This window comes from Heteronotia binoei, chromosome 5, assembly GCF_032191835.1.
Source record: "Heteronotia binoei isolate CCM8104 ecotype False Entrance Well chromosome 5, APGP_CSIRO_Hbin_v1, whole genome shotgun sequence".
NCBI lineage: Eukaryota > Metazoa > Chordata > Lepidosauria > Squamata > Gekkonidae > Heteronotia > Heteronotia binoei.
This window is the reverse complement of record NC_083227.1, coordinates 112099170-112123197: the sequence shown is the minus strand read 5'-3', so window position 1 is coordinate 112123197 and position 24028 is coordinate 112099170. Positions and strand designations below refer to the sequence as shown.

The 24028-nt window shown below is 44.6% G+C and overlaps 1 protein-coding gene across 1 annotated transcript in view; it reads right to left on the bottom strand.

Annotated features, from left to right (window-relative positions):
- RNF123 (ring finger protein 123) overlaps nt 1-24028 on the bottom strand; it is a 154554-nt gene that overhangs the window by 8297 nt on the left and 122229 nt on the right. Inside the window, exons 36-37 of the mRNA XM_060240086.1 lie at nt 11277-11419; nt 2418-2512 (exon numbers count right to left, since the gene is read on the bottom strand). Of these exons, the coding sequence (XP_060096069.1) occupies nt 2418-2512; nt 11277-11419 (238 nt within the window). The remainder of the gene's footprint in view (nt 1-2417; nt 2513-11276; nt 11420-24028) is intronic.

Genomic DNA, 24028 nt, shown 5'->3' with positions numbered 1-24028 from the left:
GTGCAAAGTGATTCATAATGAGAATGCTCTTAGAACAGAGCAACAGACTTTTACTGTCCATGGAACGAAGTTCTGCAATTTGACCCTTAAGACTGGAGCCACTGGGTAGGCTTTTACTCTCCATGTTAGGGCTTAGACAGAAATCACAATGCTAAAGATCAAGTGAAGTTGTTTGCTTCACTGCCCTTATCCAGAAGCTCTTGTGACCAGAGGTGAGTGCCAGTAGGTAGAGAATGCATCCTCCTAAGAAACATGAAAATCAGAGCTGCTTCCACTGGAGTGATTGGGCAGGACACTTCCAGGCTTGGGGCCTGAGTGGGCACATTGGGTGTTTTCGCACTCACGTTTTACTGGCGCCACGACCCTCCTGACGCCGGCGAATCTGCATGGATTTCGCAACAGAAGCGCCGGCGCTCCCAGAAGCGCCGGCGCTTTCCGTCGCTAAGCCAGCGCAAACGTTTTCCTGCATCTTTGCGATTTCCGTTTGCGCTGGCTTAGCGACGGAAGTAGCCGGCGCTTCTGGGAGCGCCGGAGCTTCTGGTGCGAAAGCCATGCAGATTCGCCGGCGTCAGGATGGTCGTGGCGCCAGTAAAACGTGAGTGCGAAAACGGCCATTGTCTTCTATGCTAGCTTCTGCTCTACTCTATGTCTGTCTGGTGTAATTTGGTGAGTAGACATTTAACTCTAATATTGAGGTAGGAAGTGACACATGCAGATAGACTGCAATGAACAGGTCCAGTTGCCCATCCTGAAGTGGTGACAGGCCTCCTCCCTCCATTCTAGTTTAAATCATTATGGGAATATTAATGATAGATCAATTCTCCCACTATCATGGGAAAGGAAGAAGGTCTGACATGCTAGGGTTATAATCCAGGGTTGCAAACCCTTAGCAATCCTATCATAACAAAGTTTGTGTCCAGATGCACCTTTAAAACCAACAAAAGCTTTTGTTGGGTACAAGGTTTTGTGCATATACACACTTCTTCAGATACAACAATCCTATCATGTAATTTGGGAGGGAAAAAAAGATCCCCCGTAATTCTATTTCTTCTTCTTTTACCAGGAATTCCATGACCGGCTCTGCTGCTTGTGGTTCAGAAGAGCTGATTTGGGAATACATTACATTATGTCATAAACAAAGGGGGGGAAGCCCTGTTTGCGGCTAAGAGGAAGAGCAATCCTAGCGGGCATGCTGCCCTACAGCCACCAGGAGAAATATAACAACAACAACAAGAATTACAAGATATAAATGAAAAACCTCAAGTCCTATGAATCACCCTGTTGGTGCAGGGACATGAGTTCTGTCTGTATAAAAAATGGCAATCAAGAAAAACATACACTGAGAAGTATTCACAGAGTACTGTCTTTCACTTGGATGCAGGAAGAGACTGTAAGAATCAGGGCTTATGGACTCCAATGTCCAAGGCATGCTTGCTCAGGCCTCCCTGGTTTCACTAACTCCTCATCCTGAAAGTACAGTAGACCCAGCCTAGCTTGAGGCTTCTTAGTAAGGTTCACTTTCAGCCTCCAGATTGGCCTTGACTCTGACAATGGATTCCCCCAAGTGCCAGGCCGAAGCTTTCGCATCCATCCCATGTCTCCTCCCTCCTCCTACAGCAGTCTTCATGCAGCTCTGAGCTGCAACGGGAAAGCGAGTAGCCACATTAATAATTCAGATCCCACCCCAGCAGGGATCGTGTTCTTTGCTGGATCACTGCTACCTTTCAGAGGTCACTCAAACACAACCATACTTGCAGGGTGCACTTCAGCTCCCAGAATCTCCCTGAGCAGCCACTATTCTGCTCTTATGCTCTTTGTCCCAGGATGCTTTCTACACCACATCTCGCATCCCAAAATTATATATCAAAGACACACAATTCTGCAACTTCAGTTGATCACGTTTATCAAATCCGTTTAGCGTTTATTTTGCATGGTTGAGTCTTCATCTAAGATTCAGATCCTAAAGATCAAAGGATTCTTTGTTTCAGAGAATCCAGAACTTTTAAAGCAAGCATTGGAGAAGAATGGGTTTGAAGAGGGGGATAATGTGAGCTGTAACGGAACAGCCAAAAATTTAATTTCACCAAAAGCAATGGAATTCTGTACCACTAGGACATCTGCTTGCTCTTCAATTGTTTGTCAGTCACTGAAGGAGGACTGGGTGTGGCAGCCCTCACTTCTTCCGAGGCTCAGACTTAGACTTACTGCATGGAGGCCCACTGCCATGTAACCTTGGCGCATAGGCATCTGTGACCATAGTAACCTAAGCCAGACTTAGCTATCCAGGAAACAAAGAGACATCCAACACTGAGAAGTAACACTCTTAGTAGCTGCACAGCACTAATAGATCTCAAGGCAAGAGTCTTCATGCTGTTGTGGTTATAACACACCAAGAATAAAAGCATTGGGGCACTCACCATGGTGGAAGCTGCAGCCTGCTTGGACTGTTCACTCAGATGACCCAGCATTCGCTCCACTTTAGCTAGCTCTTCCTGGCTAATGTAGTCAGTGTCTGTGAAGAAAAACAAAGAACAATTTTATTTTATTTAAGTAGATTGTTATTCTGCCCTCCCCACAAGCGGGCTCAGGGCAGATCACAATAGCAGAAAACACAATACACTAGTTTATGACAAACAGAGGTGTATGTGTGTGTAGGTTCTGATATTACAGTGACGGCTGGGGAAGAGGAAGGTGTTTATCACATATTTCTTTGCTCAGCCCCCTCCCATTTAAGGAATTACATAAGAGAAGCCATGTTGGATCAGGCCAATGGCCCATCCAGTCCAACACTCTGTGTCTCACAGTGGCCCAAAAAATTATATATATATATATATATATATACACACACATACACACACATATACACACACTGTGGCTATAGCCACTGATGGACCTTGAAGCTGCAATAGTGAGTATTGGCCACATGGTGGAATAACAAGCATGGCCTCTGTTAACCCCACGAATCACAAACCGAAGTCGCCAGATTAAGCTCAACATCGCCAATGCACTGTGTGCAGCAGTGGCATATGATGCGGAGAAGTACAGAGTTTTCTTAAAACAAAAGAAAGCAGTCTGTTGCCAGAATATCTTCTCAGGGTACAGAGTGTTGATAGTTCCAAGCTTCTTGCCATAAACAGGGTATCTTCCAAGAGTCCATCAAAAAAACCTACCCCATCTCCCAGTTAGGGTTATCAACCTCAAGGTGTGCCCTGGACTTCTCCCAGAATTAGAACTGATCTCCAACTACAGAGATCAGTTCCCCTAAATAAAATGGCCACTTTGGAGTTGTGACTCTATGGCATCACATCCTTGCTGAGCTACCTCCCCGCACCCCCAACCACCATGAATTTCCCAAGCTGGCAACTCCACACTCAATGGCAGCCGCAGAGGAAGCAGTCATGCTCCAATGCCTCCTCCAGCTCCCTCCCATCAGAAAACATGAGATTGTCTCAGAGGTCCCAGCAGGATCTTCTGATAGGAAAAACGTTGTAGGGAATAGTGTGGGAATCTTCCTGCACTCCTTTTAGCTCCCTTGGTGTAGGTAGGACTAAAAGGATGGCAAACCAGGCTCTGCTCTGCTCCTGATAGCACTCCTTCCACTGAGAAACGGACATTGATGCAGGGGCCTCTGGGCCATCACCCACTTCCCTGGGATTGCTTGGAGGCGGCACCACAGTATGACTGAGTGCCAGCAGTGCACAGCAGGGTCCCACATGAACATACATGGAGCTGCCCTGCACTGAATCGGATTATCTGTCTACTCAGATTGACAGCAGCTCTCCAAGGTTTCATGCAGAGGTTGTTCTCATCACCTATTGTCTAGTCTAGTCCTTTTAACTGGAGATGATGGTGCTGAAACTTGGGACCTTCTGCATGCAAAGCAGAGGCTCTTCTATTGAGCCAAAGCTCCTCCCCCAAAGGACAATGTTCCTTTGCCCTGGGAGCTCCTCCCATCAGGAAATGGAGCACTCCTTCAGTCCTGCTGGTATCAAAGGAATACAGGACCAGGTCACTTTGCTCTCACTGGCAGAGCTACAATGGAAAGGTGGAAAGAAGAACAAGCCAGGGAATGCTCAGTGCACTACTGAGTAGATGAATATGACTTCTATAAACAAATACTAGTTATGCCAATGGCTGAGCATACTAATTGTTAGTTGGGCTCAGCATAGCAAATGATATACATGTGTGAGAAGAACCAAGCTTGCATTTTTCAGATTGAGGGTGAAAGAGCACCCTCTGATGGGTGGGGCACCAGGGGTTCAGGATGGGAACACAAGCACTCTGCTGTAACCAAGTGAAAAGCCAGACAAGGGCTGAGAGAAGCCATGCATACCCATTTCAAGGGGCACGGCAAGAAGCCTAATTGCTGAGGACACAAGCGGTCTCAGAAAGGTCTGTTCTGGGAAACAATCAACAGTCCCCACTTTAGGTATATCTCACAGCGCATGGCAGAAAACAGGAAAATCTGCCTGTGGTGTTCTCTGGAGCCTCCTGTCTTGTTTGTAGCAAATGTTTCCCCACTATTAGCAGGAAGAGGGAGTCTGCAGCTGCCAGGCAGGAAAGCCCCACTTACTCTGATTTAAGAAGGAAAGGGCAGCAGACACCAACACCTGGGAACTTTCACACAGCACCAACCACCCCAAGAGCTTTACAGCCATCCAATGAAGTTGATGAATAAGAGATAACTGAAGGGGGGGAAACCATTTGCCACAGATAACTTTCATGGTTTTAATTCACTGAGGGATTATCAACAGCCATTTAATTCACTGAGGGATTATCAACAGCCATACAGCTTCTAAATTTGAAGTGCTCAACAGTGTACAACTGTCTGAACCACAGAGGGGCAATTGTGATAGCTTTCTTCAATTTCCCTGGGTTGTAGCTTTCCTTGGATCAGTAGAAATTTACCTGGAAGCCATCAAAAGGAGGATACAGAGATCACCCCAAAGTAAGATGTGGTTTGTTATGTGGGCTGAATGGTGTTTTTTCAGATGCCTCAGTTCTGTAAACATTGTGCAAGTTTATTTGCCTGTATGCATTCAGCTAGAAAATAATTGGAAAGTCCCCAGGCCTCAAGCACTAAGGCCTTCAGCCAGTCTGTTTGCATCTGGAAAGGAAATTGACAAGGCAAACACAGTTCAGCTCAGACGAAGCTTTGCTGCCCACTGCAGGGATTTCCTCCCTAAAGTTCTCACTTCAGCAGCTTTCCCCCTCCCAACATTTAATGCTCCAATTCATCATCAGCTCAAGATTTCCATAGAACAAACAGCTTCTAGATGATGGTAAACAAAGCCTGTACTATTCCTCAGGGACCAGAGTTTCCTCCATCTCCAATTGCTTCTCTGCATCTCTGCGAATTCCAAGGGCACGGCACAGCCAAGGGCAAGGGCTCGCTTTTCTCACTCTCTGTGTTTCTATTTAGGGATGGACAACCATGCTTCTTTCCAACACCATTCTGCTATGAGGAGCAATGCTTTGGCATACAGAGGAGAAGAATTAATATTTTTTTTGCCCTTTTGTGTGGCAGGTAAATGGGAATATTCGAAGTTGCTTCAGTTCAAAAATGAATTGACTGAGATGAGAATCCAGAGTTACCAAACTTTGGGATCATAGTGAAATATGCAGGAGCTTCCAAAACAGCTAACAAACAACCACACAAAAGGAATAAAAGAAAACCATCTTCTACTTCCTTTTATAATTTTATTTACTTCATTTATATTCCATCTTTATCACCAAATGAGGACTCAAAACAATTTACATTGCTCTCCTCCCTCTCATTTTATCCTCAAAAAACCACTGCAGTTTAGTCTGCAGCCTTTCTTCTTGGCTCATCATCTTCCAGATTTCCACCAGAGCCTCTGTAGTGTCTTCAAAGGCTTTTCAACTTCAATCTAACAGAGCAGTCCTGGGAGGGAGGAATCAGTCCTGTTGGACATAAATCAGTGTTATGCTGGTATAAGAGCAGTTTACATTGGTGCAGGGCGCTAGTGAAGCCATGCTGCAGAGTCTCACTGGTGCAGGAATTCCGCAGCCACTTGCTGATGGAGCAACGGCACAAACTCCACCAACAGCATAATGTGGGTATTCCAGGGGGCATGGCAGCAGTTAGGCAGCTTCCAGAGTGTTCTCCGTGTGGGAAGGCTCCAAAGCCGGCACAATATTGTGCCAGCAAAACTGGTGTTGTATCCCATTGATAGCCATGGTAACTTCAAATTCAATCCTCCCCCACAGCTGTGGCCATGCTCACAGGACCCAAAGCAGCTTAGGATATTGTTTAAATGTGCATTCAATCAGCACACTCCCCTCTCTGGCTGCACCCCTCCTCAGGAGCCAATCGTGCCTCACCCACCATACAAATGGTTCCAGGAGATTGCCACAGAATTCCAGAGGTAGAGCACATGATACAGAATGCTATCTGACAACTCCCTGCCATGTGGACATAGAATGAGTGCACACACATCCTGGTGGCAGGTACAAAACAAACAGGGAACCTTGCACTGCTGGGTGAGCAAAGTTCACATTTTGTGGCTGACATTTCCCACATTTTTGCCCACAAAGGTATACCAGGCACTCTGCCAGGATCCCAAGAGGCAGCCACATGTGAACAGTCCTCTACCACCATACCTCCCATGCACATGGTGTCTCCTCCACCTGAACCCAGCAGCCAAGGGGGAGAACAGCGGCCCCCAGATGCATACTGATACCACATAGCAGGCAGCTGCTCAGGTCTCTTAGAAACTGACATCACAAAACAAATCTTTCCCATATAAGAGGGACCGATTTTGCACTTGCCCTACGCCGCTCTGACGTTCCTCTTTTTTTTTTTTAAACTTTTCAAAAGTTTATTAATGATTCAAATTTGTACAATAATCAAAAGAGAAAGAACGGTGTAAAGATATATCAAGCACTAAAAAAAACAAAATGACATACTGCTGCAAATAAATACACTACAATGAAGAAATGCATATGACAAAAGTGCTGATGCCAAACAGAAAATCAAACATTTGAAAAAACAACCCTCTCCCCTTCCCCCAAAACAAAACAAAACAAAAAATTATTCCCAAAAGGGTTCCTTGTCTCAAGGTGTTGAACGTATACTTCTGCATGGAAAATAAAACTGAAAGAGAGATAAGGCCTATAGAAAAATGCAAGGAGGGTGAAAGAAAAAGTCTAGAATCAGAATATGAACTCAAACATTTCCACCCCTGTGCCAGAAAACAAAGACAACAATCAACATACATACATATAAGAATTAGAAGAGGAGTAAAGACATGAGGAAAGAGTTATAGGGAGGGATTTTTTGAGAGTTAATATAGTCCACAAAAGGAAACCATTTAGCATAAAAATTAGATGTCGGTATTCTCCAAATTGGAATGAATTTTTTCTATTACAAAGTGATCCCATACTTTAGCGAACCATGTGGTCAGTGAGGGGGCAGTTGACGCTTTCCAAAATGAGGCAATAGATGCTTTAGCAGCAACTAGCAGGCTGGTAATCAGATCTTGACGTGCTCTAGGGATGTCAAGAGTGTCCCATAAATTCAAAAATATCAGAGAAGGATGGAGAGGTATTCAATAGGAGGTGATAAGCTCGATATAGTGAAGAATGATGTTCCAAAAATTGACAATGGAAGGACATTCCCACCAACAATGGGCGAAGGTACCTCTAAGGCCACACTTTTTCCAGCAATAAGGCAAAGTAGCTTTAGAAAAGGAGGATAATCTTGCTGGTGTGATACCAATGGTTGATTATTTTGAACGTCTGAAGTCTGGTGCTTACAACTGGTGATGAACATAAAGAAGAATAGATGGCATTCCATTGCTCAGTATCTAAAGAGAGCCCACAATCGCTGTTCCACACCAATTGATGTCCCAAAGGTCTAGTACTAAAAATTCTCAAAACGATGTCATAGATTGCAGATTTGAGACCCTTGTGATTAGAGGTTGAGACATGTAGTAATCACTCAAAGGCTGTGAGTGGAGAACGAAAGATTTTCTGAAGGTCAAGTTTGGTCAAAGCATGATTTAGTTGAAAGTAAAAAAACCAAGGAATATTGCTACCGATTTTTTGTTCCAAAATATTTTTAGGAAAAAGTCCAGATGCTGAAGATATATCTTTAATTCTGGTTACCTTGGCAGCTTTCCAAACCTGAAGAATAGGAGACAAATGACCAGGGATAAACCAGGGTTGATTGGAGAGAGAGAAGTATCAAGAGAACTCTGAAACTAGATGTTTTCTAAGACCATCCCAGGTAGTGAAAATGGCATTAAGCATAGGGTCCAGTTTAACACCTGGAGGTTGTGATTTAGAATTCGCCCAAATACAGTCCTGAGGAGAGAGCGGGAGTAGAAGTGATCTGAATGGTTTTGACCATTCTGCGATATCTCCATGACACATCTTCATTTTGACCACTGATGAAAGCAGTGCCATCTTACAATACAACAGTATATCAGGAAAACTGAGCCCTCCTTCAGAGATACGACACCTGATGACACAGAACCCCACTCTAGGTTTCTTGTTCCAGAGGCAAGAGTTGACTGCTGCATGCCATTTATGTAAGGTCAGTGGAGGAATAATTAGTGGGATGGTACGGAATAAATATAAGAGTTTTGGAAGTGCAAAAGCTTTTGACAGGTACAATCTATCCACAAAGGAGGTAGCTAGTTTGTCCCATTTTATAAAGTCAGAGCAGATTTCTTTGAACTTTGCCACAAAGTTGAGAGATAGTAATTGAGAAAGATCAATGGGAAGCTGTATGCCCAGGTAAGGAACTGAAAGTTTGGACCATTGAAAAGCATATCGCCATATCGCTGTCTAAGGGATTTTTCGAAATCCACTGTTAAATTAATAGGTAAAATGTTTGACTTCGAGTTATTTATTTGCAGTCCTGATACAGAGCCAAACATCTCTAGTAGACTGTGTAGATGAGGAATAGATAGTTCAGGTTCAGTGATGTAGAGCAATATGTCATCAGCAAGTAGACTTCGCTTCAGATGGTGAATCCCACATTGCACGCCTTTGATGTTCTCGGAGAGACGAATTAAATCCGCCAAGGGTTCTATCGCCAATGTGAATAGGGCTGGAGACAGGGAGCACCCTTGCCTTGTTCCACGTTGTAATATAAATTTATCAGATAATTGGCCATTAATCTTAATGCTCGCTGTGGGTTGAGAGTAAATAGCTTTGATGGCTGTAAGGAAATTAGATCCGAAAGACATACGCTCTAGAAGAGCTAAAAGATATGATGGTTCCAGGGAATCAAACTCTTTCTCGATGTCAAGAGAGATTAGGGCCATGGCAATTTTGGAAGACTTGTACGCAGAAATGATATGCAGCGCTTTATGTATGTTATCAGTTATTTCTCTGCCGGGCATAAAACCTGCCTGGTCCGGATGAATGTAGTTGGTAATCAGAGAATTAAGGCGCTTGGCAATGCCATTCCTCTTTTCAGCGTGGCATCCTTCTGATCTCCCAGTATCTGCCCCGGGGCTTCAGCTTGTGTCGCGGTTTTGAGCGGCAAAGAGAAACCGCTAAAAACCAGTTTCTCTTTGCCATGCAAAAATGGCGATGCAAGCTGAAGCCCCGGGGCAGATAGTGGGAAATCAGAAGGATGCTGTGCTGAAAAGAGGAATGTCAGAGCGGCATAGGGTGAGTGCAAAACTTGTGAGGGTTTTTAGTGGTCAGACAAGATGGCCATGGATGGTTTGAATACACAGAGGTCTATATTTTGGCTTTTATTTTATTCTGGAAGATTTCTTTAATTTGCTGGCAACTGTCTCCTAAGTTCTCACAAAGGCTTTTTAACTAAGTCAATTAAAATAAGAAAAGATACAAACTGTCACTCTTCTGAAAACTAAAGCTGTAGGGAGGCTGAACATTCCAAAGCCTCAGTGAGTGGATAACCTTCATTCTCCATCTTATATTTCACCTCCCATAGTGCAAAATTTCCAATGTCAGAGGACAACAGGAATTACCAGTTGCAATACATGCAACTAATATTCCTGACACTAATGACCCTCACTGGGCTGGCCTAAGTTGCCTGCCCTCTGTAAGGAGGCAAGAAGATGGCTTCCACTCCTCACATGGCAACAAGATAAGGCACAGGGAAGGTAAGGCAGTGCCTGTCTTCCTCAGTGTGCAGTGGCAAAGCAGAAAGGAGGCAACACAGTGTTCACCTCCTCACTTGGCACACCCTGGTAGCTAGGCAAGGTTTGAAGCTGGCGCCCAGCCACCTAGCCACCCACCACAATGAGCCAAGGTGATGAGGGAAGAAGGAAGATGAGGCAGAAAGGGAACAAAGGTCAGGCCCCAGCAAAGGAAGGAGGAAGACAGCTGGGCCTGTCTCTGTGATAGAGGGAAGAAGAAGATCATGGATTTATACCCCGCCCTTCTCTCTGAATCAAAGTCTCAGAGCGGCTTACAATCTCCTTTATCTTCCTGCCCCACAACAGACACCCTGTGAGGTAGGTGGGGCTGAAAGAGCTCTCCCAGAAGCTGATCTATCAAGGACAGCCTCTGTGAGAGCTATGGCTGACCCATGGCCATTCCAGCAGCTGCAAGTGTTGGAGTGGGGAATCAGACCCGGTTCTCCCAGATAAGAGTCCACGCACTTAATCACTACACCAAACCAGCCACCTGCTGCTGCTTCTTGCTGCAGAAGGCTCTGATGGCACTAACAGGTGGGGGCAACAGGGCTGATTACTACCCCAGCCATGAATCCACAGATTTTTGCTAATTCCCTTCCAGTAAAAGGTGAAATCCTCAGTGTGCAGTGGCAAAGCATTTATTAAAACCTTTTCATCAGCACAAAGCCTCATATCTTAATTTTATCCTGTTTTATCATATTGTTATGTTATCCTGAATGTATTTCAACTGTGGTCTTATATCTTAATGCTGTTTTACTACAAAAGAACCTCTAAATTTATTGGAAAATATATATATATATAAATGTTCCTGTTTGGGGTTCAGTATGGAAAAAGACAGGAAACCAAGCAGTCTCCCCCGTTTACCTCTCAAAAGGCATGTTTTGGCAGCCGAACTAAGCCTCAGGGATAAAGGAGTCTTTGAAGAGCAAAAGGAGATGGCAAAGATGACTGTGATAACAGTAGTCAAGTATTTCCAGGCTCTGTAGCAGAGATTATGATGACCACCTTGCTGCCTTTACTACAGAGGGCACCTAGGAGCTGCACAGCTGCAACCCTGGCAGGAGATGACATAGCCATGGAAGACAAGCAGCCCGTAGCATATTTAAGCATGACAAATCAGGAGATACTTACAGCTCTGCAGGGAGAAATGTTTCTTGTCAGCAGAAGGAGATGCCGTTGCCAGTGCTAAAGGCTCCGTGTGACCCAGCAAGTACTGAATAGAACGGAGCTGGAAACAGGGATCTGCCAGCAGCACAGCTGTTGCCCGCTCAGCCCTGGAAAGACAAACAGTCAAACTCTTTTTAAAGGCCTTGCCTTGGAATGGCAGCACATGCCATAACTCTCAGCAAACCCTGTACAACACAGTAACATAGTACCATGGAGATGGCACAGAAAAAAGTCAGCCTTCCACCCTTTAAGATGGCAAGGCAGAGAGCAGGAGTTAAGGTGATCTTGATCAATCATTACATGTTAAAAAAAACAATGTTAGTCCACAAAACTGTCACATTGGGTCAGAACTGTCCTCAGGTCTACTACCTGAAGCCATTACTAGCTCATCCAATTCTTCACCTGTGCCTTAGAACAGCAAAGAAAGGGAACGGCACAATCGTAGTGGGGCGGCAGAGAAAAGATAAGAAGCATCTCCATAGGTTTATGGTGGCTCAGAAGCTGCCTGTTGAAGAACAAGTATTTGGCTCTTCCCAGTGAGCTTTCCTTCCAGCTATAACCGATATACTCAAAGGTTGAGCAAATATTTCAGTGTGTTTTGTTAAGATGGAGGGTGCCTCTTAAAACCTGAGATGGCTTAAGTCCTGCAGCTAGAAGCCAACAGCTTATACAAAGACATGAACTATTGCTAAATAAGTAATTAATATTCTAACAGTTGATGTGGTAAACCACCAAGACTCCAGAGCAGAGAAAAAGATATATCATTCCAGCAAATAATGCTGGTGTAGACCAGAGGATATTTAATTCCTCATTTGATTCAAGAGCAAGCAGCAGCTGCTTAGCAACCAGACTGACTGACACAGTGCATTTGTTATATTACCTCCTGCCAATGAATCCCAAATCACAGCCTGTGAAAACAGTGCTGATGAACAAACAGCAGAAGCCCAACACTTGCCAGTAAGGGTAGGGGAAAAAATCCCCATGAATGTTGGTATATTTCTTCCCCTTCTACCTGCCCATATTGCTTTAAATCACACACGCATACACCCTTCTTTAAGGAACCAGATTGAGCCCTGCCACCTGCATATCCTTGGTGATTCTATTCATTTTGTCTCTGCCTCCCCCCTTTATCCTCACAACAAGACTCTAAGTACATTATGCTAAGAGCACAACTGGCCCAAAGTCGCTCAAGGTGAACTCTATGGTAGAATGAATATTTGGACCTAATCAGGCAACTGATACCCAAAACAACAAGGTACAACCCATTTTATTGTGAAAAGGCTCCATCCCCCACCTTTTACAGAGCCTACTAGAGGTTGTAAAGTCAAAGGTGCGTGGGGGGAAAGAAGGACAATTCTGCTCTTTTAGGCTAGTAGCAGCTTTTTTGTTCGGGCAGGAGGAAAGAGAACTTTCTCTCTTTTGAGTTAGAATGAGCAGCAATGGTAGCTAAAATAGAGATACCTACATAAGGCTTGCCTTTGCCAGGGATACGTTCTTTCCCCACTCAAAATTACAAAACACAATTAATTTAATACAAACGCGCAGAAAGGATCCTGTGCCATCTCTCACAGTAACACCAAGACAAGAAGAATGGATGTAGACAAAGGGCCAGAGACAGGTGAGGCTGAAGAACTAAATGGCTGGAGAGCCACTTCGGTGCAGTGGTTAAGTGCATGGACTCTTATCTGGGAGAACTGGGTTTGATTCCCCACTCCTCCACTTGCACCTGCTGGAATGGCCTTGGGTCAGCCATAGTTCTCACAGAGGTTGTCCTTGAAAGGGCAGCTGCTGTGAGAGCCCTCTCAACCCCGCCCACCTCACAGGGTATCTGTTGTAGGGGAGGAAGATAAAGGAGATTATGAGCCGCTCTGAGACTCTGATATTCGGAGTGGCGGGCAGGATATAAATCCAATATCATCTTCTTCTAAAGCAGAAGTTCCCAAACTTCTTTGGCCTAATGCCCCCTTTTCAGAAAAAAATGTTATGCAGCGCCCCCCTCTGGAAATCTACCTTCAAGAAGTGAACTAAAAGATTTCTGCACAGAGAGTAAACAAAGATGTTGTAAAGAAGACACTTTGAAGCTTGAAATTCTAAAATTATTTTATAAAATCAACCATAGTAACATTCCCATACACAGAGAATTTTTGAAATTTCTTTATAATTATTATCCACCCTCCCCTTGTCAGCTTCAACTAATGCAATGGGAAGGTTCCCTGCCCAGCCGCTTTCAAACCTGAAAGCAGCGGGCAGTGGTAAAATGGGGCACTCTTTGGAGGCTTCCTTGGAAGCTCCAACAAGCGCAGGCAACGTTTGCCCTGCGAAGAAAAGTGGTGGCATGGCAGCACTGTCTGGGGCTCTTGACTTGCCTGCTGGCTGGCACAATCGTGCCAGAAGGGAAGGGGAAGTACGGGGGTGCCAGCAGTGCCCCCTGGCAGGGTGGCACCCTGGGCGGTTGCCTACCCACCTACTCCCATGTGCTGGCCCTGCAGGAGATACTCTGACTGATTTCCCACTCATCTTACGCTGCTCTCAAGCTCCTCTTCTCAGCGGGGCTTCCCTCCGATTTCACACTTATCTGCCCTGGGGCTGCAGCTAGCTTTGGCTTTTTTGCGCTGCAAACAGAAACCTCTAAACTCCAGTTTCTGTTTGTGGTGCAAAAAAGCGGACGCTAGCTGCAGCCCCAGGGCAGATAGTGTGAAATCGGAGGGAAGCCCTGCTGAGAAGAGGAGCTTGAGAGCAGCACAAGGCAAGTGGGAAATCAGTCTCTGCGTCTGGGACATTGCGGTTGGCTGAAATCAATAGAAGCAACCACCAGGTAACCAGAGGACTGTAAGAAGCTTGACGCTCTGCATAAAACCTTGTGAGGAGCAAGCTACAGGCTGAAACTCTTCAGAGAAATTTGTGTAATTGCCTCAGTGCTTCCACTGTCCTGACTTGAACTGTATTGTTGAGAGAGAAACTGCAAGCAACCTTGAGAAGCTACTAGCTATAGCAAGTACTGGTTAGGACAGTAAGGTTTTTTTGTTTCTGTCTTTCTTGTTTGTCTGTACACCTCTATTTTTTTATTCTGTCTTGTAAATAAACTGCATCCTTCTTATATTTTAATTGGAAGGAGTTCTGGTCCTTATTACGAGTCTAATTGGGTGAATTTGCACTAAGTAGCAGACAAAAAGGAACCCTCTATTTTTGTTAATTGGAATTTATCTCTAAATTAAAAATTCTGGAACCCCCCCCCCCAGAAATGTGATGTTCTGACACCTCCCACCCTCTTCTCTTCTCCCTTTAAGCTATTACCGCCCCCCTGGATTGTTTCAGCACCCCCCAGCTGGCAATATCACCCACTTTGGGAAACACTATTCTAAATATATCTACCTGCTTTGCACTGCTCATGACTCTCGAATGCAGAATGACCCATCCTTTCCCTCTTGATCTTGCTCAATCATAACAAGAAAAAAAAGTAACTTTTTATAAACAAAGAAGCTGCTCTGAAGCAGAATAATGAAATGAAATCTGAAGATCAAGAAGTTCTCCACACACTAATAAGATAACAAAAATCTTAGTTTTTGTTATAACCCATATTATAAGAAAGAGTAGCTGTTCAACCAAAGACAGTTATTAAATGTGCTATAGTGGTTAGTGTGTCAGATTATGGTGGGAGAAACCAGGTTCAAATATTCATTCTACCATAGAGTTCACCTTGAATGACTTTGGGCCAGTTGTACTCTCATCATAATGTACTCAGAGACTTGTTGTGAGGGTAAAAGATGGGGCCCTGGAGTTAAGGACTTTTCCTCTATGTCCTTAAGTTCATATAGATTGATGCTGGTCAGCAAGAGCCTTGACTGTTACCGTTTTCGCACACAGCTTACCTTGCAGTCACAATCCTGTTCCCTCCGCAGCGTCTGGTCGGATTTCCCACCATCTGCGCCAGAGTTACAGGAAGTGCCGCAGCTTCTGCGTAACAAACATAAACTGGGTTTTAGCGGTTTACGTTCGCTACGCAAAAGCCGCGGCACTTCCTGTAACTTTGGCACAGATGGTGGGAAATCTGACCAGACGCTGCGGAGGGAACAGGATTGTGACTGTGAGGTTAGCTGTGTGCGAAAACGGTCCAGATAAAATATATCTTGTCTGCAATTGTTAATCATTGTTATTTTCATAAACAGATAAACTGAAACCTGTTTACCTCCACAATCTATCACTCTTGAGTAGTGCTCACCTAGCTTCAACTGAACCAGTGGAGTGTCTCAGTTGTATGCTTTTCTATAGGCATGTCCTTTCATATGGAAGGAACCCTGAGGGCTTTCAATTGAACACTCTGGAAAATGCAATCATTCCAACAGCCACACACCATAACACTAAACATTCAAAAATTAAGCCTCTGAGACACATTCAGTCACACTGCTCAGCAACATCTGAAGCCTTCCTCCAGACTAAGAAGCCTTCCTCCAACATAAGAAGCTCTTGGAAGAAGTTTGAGGAAAGCTCCATAGGCTGGAGGAAGGCTTCAGACTTGCGAGGCAAAGAGGCTGAGTACACCTCTCTGCTCTGTCAACAGTTAATCACCTGTCATGTTAATGAACTATTTTAATGTTTGAGCTGACCAAACAGCATAACAGTCTCACTCACAATTCAACCTGCACAAAGGACTGGATGAAATTATCAAATATATACCACTCCACATTCTGTTACTAGTTTTACAGAGTCAACAATAGGGATGGGCACAAACTGGGAAAATGCAGTTTGGTTCATTGCATGCCAAATATTCCGGTTAGGTTCATGTTCCAGCAGTGGCGTAGCTAGGGCTTTGGGGGCCCGGGGCCCAAGATTTAGGTGGGCCCCCCATGTGTGTGCACGCCTCCAGAAACAGGATATGATGTCACTTCCGGTGATGTCACTTCCGCAAGATGGCCACCACTTGCGAGGGAGCCCTGCTGGAAACAGGAAGTGATGTAACTTCCCCAAAATGGCCACCACTTGTGTGGGGGGGAACAGGAAGTGGTGTCACTTTGGGGGCGGCAACCCCCCCCCCCCCGATGGCACTGCTGGTGCGATCTAGGTCATGTGATTGATAACCTGACTACCCCACCACACCATGTGACAGGGAGAAATGCCACAAGCAGCCTGCTGGCCCAGCTGTTCCCCTTGTGCCCTGTGAAAGGCAGACTATAAATAAAATAAATAAATTTAGTTTTTGTAATCTGCCTTAGTTTTTATTCAATTATGATTCATCTTTCTTCAAAGGTGAAGTAAATAAATAACACTGACAACAGAATAGAAGTATCCTCACAGATCAAGGTCACCATCAATTGGACTCACTCAAATTGGCCTAAAGTGCTGTGCTTTAGGGGAACCAGAGCTTATGACAAAAGAATGCCTTTTAAAAAAGAATTGTAGAGGTTCGAGAGGACTTGGAAAAGGTGACCCCTGCCAGATGAAGGGAAGGAACACGTTTATGGTTGTATATGAAGAAAAGAGCAGTTTGGATACAGCAAGTGAAAAAGTAAAGAGCAGATAGGATCTCCCTCTCTCTTGCTCCCACCCTCTCCCTCTCCCTCTGTCTCTCTCTCTCTGGGGATCTGATAGCCTGTTGGGGTGGGCCTCTATGCTTCAACCTGTGCTTTGCTTATATATTTGAAAATAAAGCAAGTATTAGAAAAATCATGCTATCCATTTCAAGTGCTCTTTTCTCCAAAGGGAAATAGCCAAGGTGAACTCCACCTCTGGAACTTCTTCCTCACCCTAAGGCTCTCCAGCTGATGAGTGTGAGCATAAGACCATAAGGCTAAGTAATGAGTTCATGCTAGGGGCTATCTCTAGAAAGAAGGATCCTAGGTATTTCCCAACTCCTTTTATTTAAACCTTTTTCAACTGGTGATGAATACTGTTTTTTGGTGGATAGTGGATAGTGCCAACGTTGCCAACGTTGCAACCAGCTTTTGGCAACCCGCTAAGGTTTTCAAGGCAAGAGAAAGCAAAGGTAGTTTGTCATTGCCTGCCTCTGCATAGCAACCATGAAATTCCTTGGTGGTCTCTCATCCAAGTGCTAACTAGGGCTGACTCTCCCAAGAGAGTCTGAGAACTGATGAGCTCAAACTAGCTTGGCCACCCAGGTCAGGGGGATACTATTTATTCAGTTAAAAAACAATGACAGAAAACCCCACAAAGCAACAAAACAACCCTCCCACCCCAACCATATATATCACATGGCAAAAATAATGTGGTAGCATTTACCCCTTTGACTGCTGATTATGCAAATAGATATGAGATGAAAGTAGAGATTGGCAGCCTGCAACAGGGGTGGCCAGTGCTAGCTCTCTAGATGTTTTTTGCCTACAACTCCCATCAGCCCCAGCCATTGGCCATGCTGGCTGGGGGTGATGGGAGTTGTAGGCAAAAAAACATCTGGAGAGCTATCATTGGCCACCCCTGGCCTACAACAAAGAGGTAGAGATTGCTGTGCCCAGGGCCTTTTTTGTAGCAGGAACTCCTTTGCATATTAGGCCACACCCTCACAATGTAGCCATCCTCCAAGAGCTTACAGTAAGCCCTGTAAGCTCTTGAAGTATTGGCTATATGAGAGGGATGTGGTCTAATATGCAAAGGAGTTCCTGCTGCAAAAAAAGCCCTAGCTATGCCATACAAGGCTGCCTATGTAAATTACTATGTTTACCCAAATGGAAGAGGGGCCTAAACGTAGAGCAGTCCCCCTAAGGAAAAGGTTATATGCAAAAGGATTTTTTAATTCATGTACATTGCTGTAACTTTTATGTGAATTTAAGATGGTGCCCTAGTTTTCATGGCAGCACAAGTGGGGGGGGGGGGGACTATTCTTCCTTTTGGGTAAATAAGCATAAATTTAGCACCTTTGTACAAGTCTTATTTTGCAGACTTTTAAAATAAAGTGTATTTAGTATATATATATATAGTGTATATATATATATGTATAGATATAGTGTATATATATATATGTAGCTTCTGCTACATTGCTACATTGGCAGGAGCGTGGAGATGTTACAGGGAACTGAACACCCCCTCCTTCCCCTCAGACAAAAAGCATGTGTTCAAAAATTTTCAGGACTCCCAAGGCTCTTTGAAAACACTAGAGCTAAAAAACAGCCTCAGTTTTAAAAACTGAAATAGATTCCCAGCATGCTAAAATCTACATATGAGTTGATTTTTAAAATTCCCACCGAATTACAGCATACCCAGGGTTCTGATAATACCTTTGGTGAGTTTGTGGCTAGAAGCGACCCTTGCAGGTACATAGATGGAGTTCCTAGAGATGAAGCTCCTTGCTTGGTCTGAGATGTGTTACTCACCTAGAGCTGCTGCTTCGTATCTTGATATATTGTGCTTCCATTACTTTCACATAGCCACAGACAACCTGTGCCTGGGAGCAGCTTGCCAAATTGTTCCAACACCTACAGGAGGCTACAGTTCCATACATTGTTCTCCCCTCCTCCATGTGCGCACCAGCCTCCTTCTCGGGCTTCTCCCGCGGCGGGGGGAGGGGAGTGGACGGCAACCGCCAACCGCGGGAGAAGCCCGAGAAGGAGGCTGGTGCGCACGCGCACCTTCTGAGGCGAGGGAGCGAGAGAGGAGAAGCGACGCGCCTTTCCCGCGCTTTGCTTTCAAGCCTTTCAACTCGTCGATTGTGTGAGAGAGTGAGGGGGGGGAAAGGGGGGGGGAAGGGGGGGGAAGGGAAGGGAACGAGGAGCCCTGACGTGCGTGCGCGCGCCCCTCCCCACCCCCCTTCTTTTGCCGTGTGCGCGTGCGCTCCCCTCGCTGCCGGGCGCCGCGGGCGCCTCCATTCTTTTTCTCCCCCCCCCTTTGCAGCAATGTCACGTCGTCACGGCCATTGTTTGGGGGGCCCCCAGACCTGGGGCGGCCTGCCCTTCCCGCTCCCCCCTCTCTACGCGTCTGTGTTCCAGTAGAAGATCCCCAACCCAGTGTGCTAGAGACACCAAACACGGGGGGGGGGAGGGAGATCTCTGGCTGACTTTCCTCTACCCACCCTCCACATTTGGTGAGGACTGGATTTACAGGATCCAAATTATACCCCTCCCAAAAAAAGGTGCCCCCAGAAAAGTGATTACTGGGGAAATGACCACCTGTCATTTCCCCATAAAGCACTTTCCTGGGGGCACCTTATTTGGAAGGCCCAACTCAGATTGTGTACATCCAATCCCCACCAAACTTAAAGGGCAGGTAGAGGAGAGTCCTCCAGAGATCCCTTGTGAGTTTGGTGTGTCTAGATTGCACAGGATCTGTTCTATACTCTCACTGACAAATGATTATTTTGACAGGCACAGGTTCAGGAAGTTCAGGATTGTATAAAATGGATCCTGTGCAAGCTAGAGACATCAAAGTTGCAGGGGAGCTCCATAAGAACATAATAGAAGCCATGCTGGATCAGGCCAGTGGCTCATCCAGTCCAACACTCTGTGTCACACAGTGGCCAAAAAAACCCAGGCACCATCAGGAGGTCCATCAGTGAGGCCAAGACACTAGAAGCCATCCCACTGTGCCCCCTGAAGCACCGATAATACAGAGTATCACTGCCCCGGATAGAAAGTTCCAACAGTACACTGTGGCTAACAGCCACTGATGGACTTCTGCTCCATATGTTTATCCAATCCCCTCTGATCCAACCTCCCTCAGAAGCTCCTCTACATGCCCTCCAAGTTCCTTCCCCATTACGTTGAAATCTGGTGAACATTTAGATTGAGCAGGGACAGTCTGTCTGGAAATGTATCCATTCATGAACTGGCACAAACCTCCACAAACAGCTTGAAAGTTCTGGTAAAGTTCATGCTGATTGAGCTGCCACGAATGTCACTTTGCAAACCACAAACCCACCAAAATTCATCACGTTCATGAGCTAGTTCATGCCCATCCTTAATCACCAAGATGCATGACACACTGCGATACTCTAGTTCTTGCTGAACTATACCCTCAACCATCTAAAGCAAGAATAGCAACCCAAGGCATACTTGCTGAGTAGTGGCACATCAGATCACTTTGTTTGGCATGCAGAGCCAAGTCTCCATCCAAAAGAGAGAGCCAGTCTAGTGTAGTAGTTAAGTGCATGGACTCTTATCTGGGAGAACGAGGTTTGATTTCCCACTCCTCCACATATACCTGCTGATGTAATCTTCGATCAGCCACAAGATCTCTCAAAGCTGTTCTGCTCAAGAGCAGTTCTGGGAGAGCTCTCTCAGCCCCACCTACCTCACAGTCACAGGGTGTTTGTTGTGGGGAGGGGAGGGGAAGGGAAAGGAGATTGTAAACTGCTCTGAGACTCCTTCGGGTAGTGAAGGGCAGGGTATAAATCCAACCTGCTCCTCCTCCTCTTCTCCTTCCTCTTCCTCCTCTTCTTGATAAACCCCTCATGTGCTGGCACTGTTACTGGCACTCAGCTTGCTCCTACAGTTTCTGTCCAAGTATAATCCTTGTTCTCCCCTCTCCCGTTTGCTGGCACACTAACATCTTCACAGATTGTGGTTTTTGCCATATGGGTAAAAAATGTTGCCTATTTCTGTTCCAGAGGCAGGCCAGTAAATTCCAGATATCAAAGAGAGGGATTAGTGCCATGTTGTAAAGTAGCACCTAGAAGCTACATGTGCTTGCCTACTGGGATGCCAGCAATGCATTATCAAGGAATATGCCCCCCCCCCCCCACTTTATGCTCTGTTGAAGAGTTGTTAGCAGGGAAAAGTACTGTCTGGCATCTCTTTCCTTCAAAGAAAATGAAGGCAAAACTCATGTTCTTCCTCGTAGATACCAAAATGATCAAGTCCATTAAACAGTATGGAAATCAATGTGGGGAAATGGGAATAATCTGCCTCAGATCTAACTGAACACAAGTGCACTCCCTATTCAGTGAGGGTTGTCCCTTTTGTACATGCAGCAGAATAAATACCAAAGACCACTCTCTTTAAGGCAGACCAAAAACTCTCATCAATATTAAGGGAGCAATCTGAGCCCTTTAAATTGCTGCAGGCAGGGCTTTTTTTGAGCAGGAACGCACTTCCTGCTGGCTTGGTGTCAGAGAGTGTGGCCTAATATGCAAATAAGTTCCTGCTGGACTTTTCCTACAAAAAGCCTGTCAAGCACCGATACTTCTCAATAACCAATCCTTTGTTTTGAATCAAAAGTAGGTTTATTGTTAGAAACTCAGGAGCTTTACCAAGGACACAAGCCTTGGGAGTAATGGAGTACAAACAGTTACACAGTTGCTATATAGGATATTATCAAAGGTTACACTACAGATGCATACTTGAGTCATGGGTTCAACGATTACTAAGCAACTATCTATTTTATTACTAAGGAATTTTGGCTATTGGAAACATCAAACCTTCTCACACTTCTTTGGGAAGAGATAAGGGTTGTCTGTGTGAAAACGTGGGAGAGGCGACTTGAAGGTAATAGCAGCCAGTCTTGTAGCATAAACATCCCAGGGCCAGATGGATTTATTACTTGCCCACTGGCTGTAAATAAGGGGGGGGGGGAGAAATGGAGAGCTGATAACCTGCTCTCTATCTAGAAAATGGCGTGACAGAAATGAGCGCACTTGACAAAGCCCTGTGCAAAACAATGGTGACATCAGGGGGTGTGACCTAATATGAAAATGAGTTCTGGCTGGGCTTTTTCTACCAAAAAAGCCCTGGTTGAAGTTAACAGGCAGACCTGCCGCCACCAACACTGCTTTGGCGATGGTATCCCACTTCATCCTGCACACTGCCAGTCACTACTGCTTTGATAGAACAGAAGAAGATGGACATATCATGACCATATCCTGAAGACCAGAAAATTACATAGAAAGATTGATCACCCTCAAAGGAACTCATAAATGTCATAAGACCTGGAACTGCAGCTGTAGAGAGCATTTTCAATTAGCTGTTCCAGGAGAGGCTCAATGGGTGTTCAGGATTTGTATTTCCTAAACCAATCCTATCTGTGGAACTCCTGAAAGAACAGACACCTGTAGATCCAGACAGACATATAAATAAACAGAAGTTTGTTGATTTTCTAGCATTCAACAGGGTTTATTGTAGTACTGTCTAAAAATATTAGTTGAAGCTCCATTAGTTCCCCAGGTCCTCTGCAACCAGCTGCTTGTCTCACAACTCCCCTTGCATATAATCAGACAGCAATCCAAATGGTATGATCACCAGATATTTTTGTTAAGTCTGTCCTTGGTTTTGAGGAATCTTACTATTATTCCATACATTGTTTGATGTTCTAATGGAGACCTGCTGTGGTTTTCCAGGTACTGTGTTGTGACAGTACAGTCCTGTATAGCTTGAAAAATGATCAAGAGGAAAGTCCCATTTAAACATATTAGCCTAACAGAATTACAAATTAATAGCAGTCAAAGTTAAATTTAATCGAGTAATTTTTCCTCCTCAGTTTGCAACATAACAGAGGCCTCACTTTCAGCCAGCAGGTACAGGATGGCTCTGAAATGAACAAATCAAAGAGAAAAGTAGAAGGTATGGTATCTGCAATTGTCCACAGGTAGAAGTTGGACAAGTAGAAGACCATTCATATGAGGAAAATGCAAAGAATCAGGTATAGAGAAAAGAAGACCGACATTGGGAGGAGGGGGAGAAGAAGGCTGATATTTCAGATCAAATATCAGTTAGAAATATGGTTAGAAAGGTGGTTCACCATATCTGGGGACTGAACAATTTTAAATTATTAGGGCTAACTTCTGGACTAAACATTAGGTGATTTGCTCTAACTACAAAGACAGTTTACTATCTTTATGAATGTGGACATTTTAATGAAAAAACCTCAAAAAGCATCTTGGGGAAAGTCACTCTAGGTATATGGCAATAATACCAACCCTTTTGAGACCTTTAACTCTGTCCTACAGTATAGGTCCCGTTTCTCTTTTAGACCAACATCTCTTGTGGAGGACTGCTAAGGACAAATGAGATTGTGAAGTCTAGCAGTAATATGTATCATCATTTAGACCAAGAGCAAAGAGAAGATAGTTGAGCTAACAAAAGGATTTCACTCTGGCCTATTAAAGAAACTGAATTTATAAATGAAAAGCATTGTATTCAAACCCTTCTTTCCCCAACAGCAACATATACAGCATTATATACCTGCTCCAGAATGGCTAAGCTACACTTGAACTGTTGTCCCCCCCCCCCCAAAGTCAATTACACCACAGTGCTTCAAACATGTCCACTTGTCACTTTTGAGAGATGTGTCACTGGCTGGGAAAACACAAGCCAAAACAATGTTGATATTGGCAGCTACTGAGAATTTCAAATGCAAGCTCACACCAAGTCTAAAGCAAAGTGCTGGTGAAGTATTTTTCAACAGTACATTGGAGAACAGTTCGATAAATAGGTAATTACCAGAGAGAGTGCATAGCAGGAATTACTCAAAACGTTATCACAGGCTGGCCTTTTCCCATCATAAATTGCTATATAAACACTCGATGTGTCACAATCCTAATGCTCTAATTCATTAATAAAACAACACATACAAGTCAACACTTAAGTAAGATGCACAAAACAAATCCAAATCAAATAATGCAAACTAAATACATTAATATACATTTTGCATGATTATCTCTTCACTGTAAACATCGCACTTTTTTGTCAAACAATTTAAGATTTTTTCCCGTAAAAGGGCTACACAGCAAAAAGGGTCAGCTTTTGCCTTGGTTTTAATGAGTGCTTAAATTGCACATT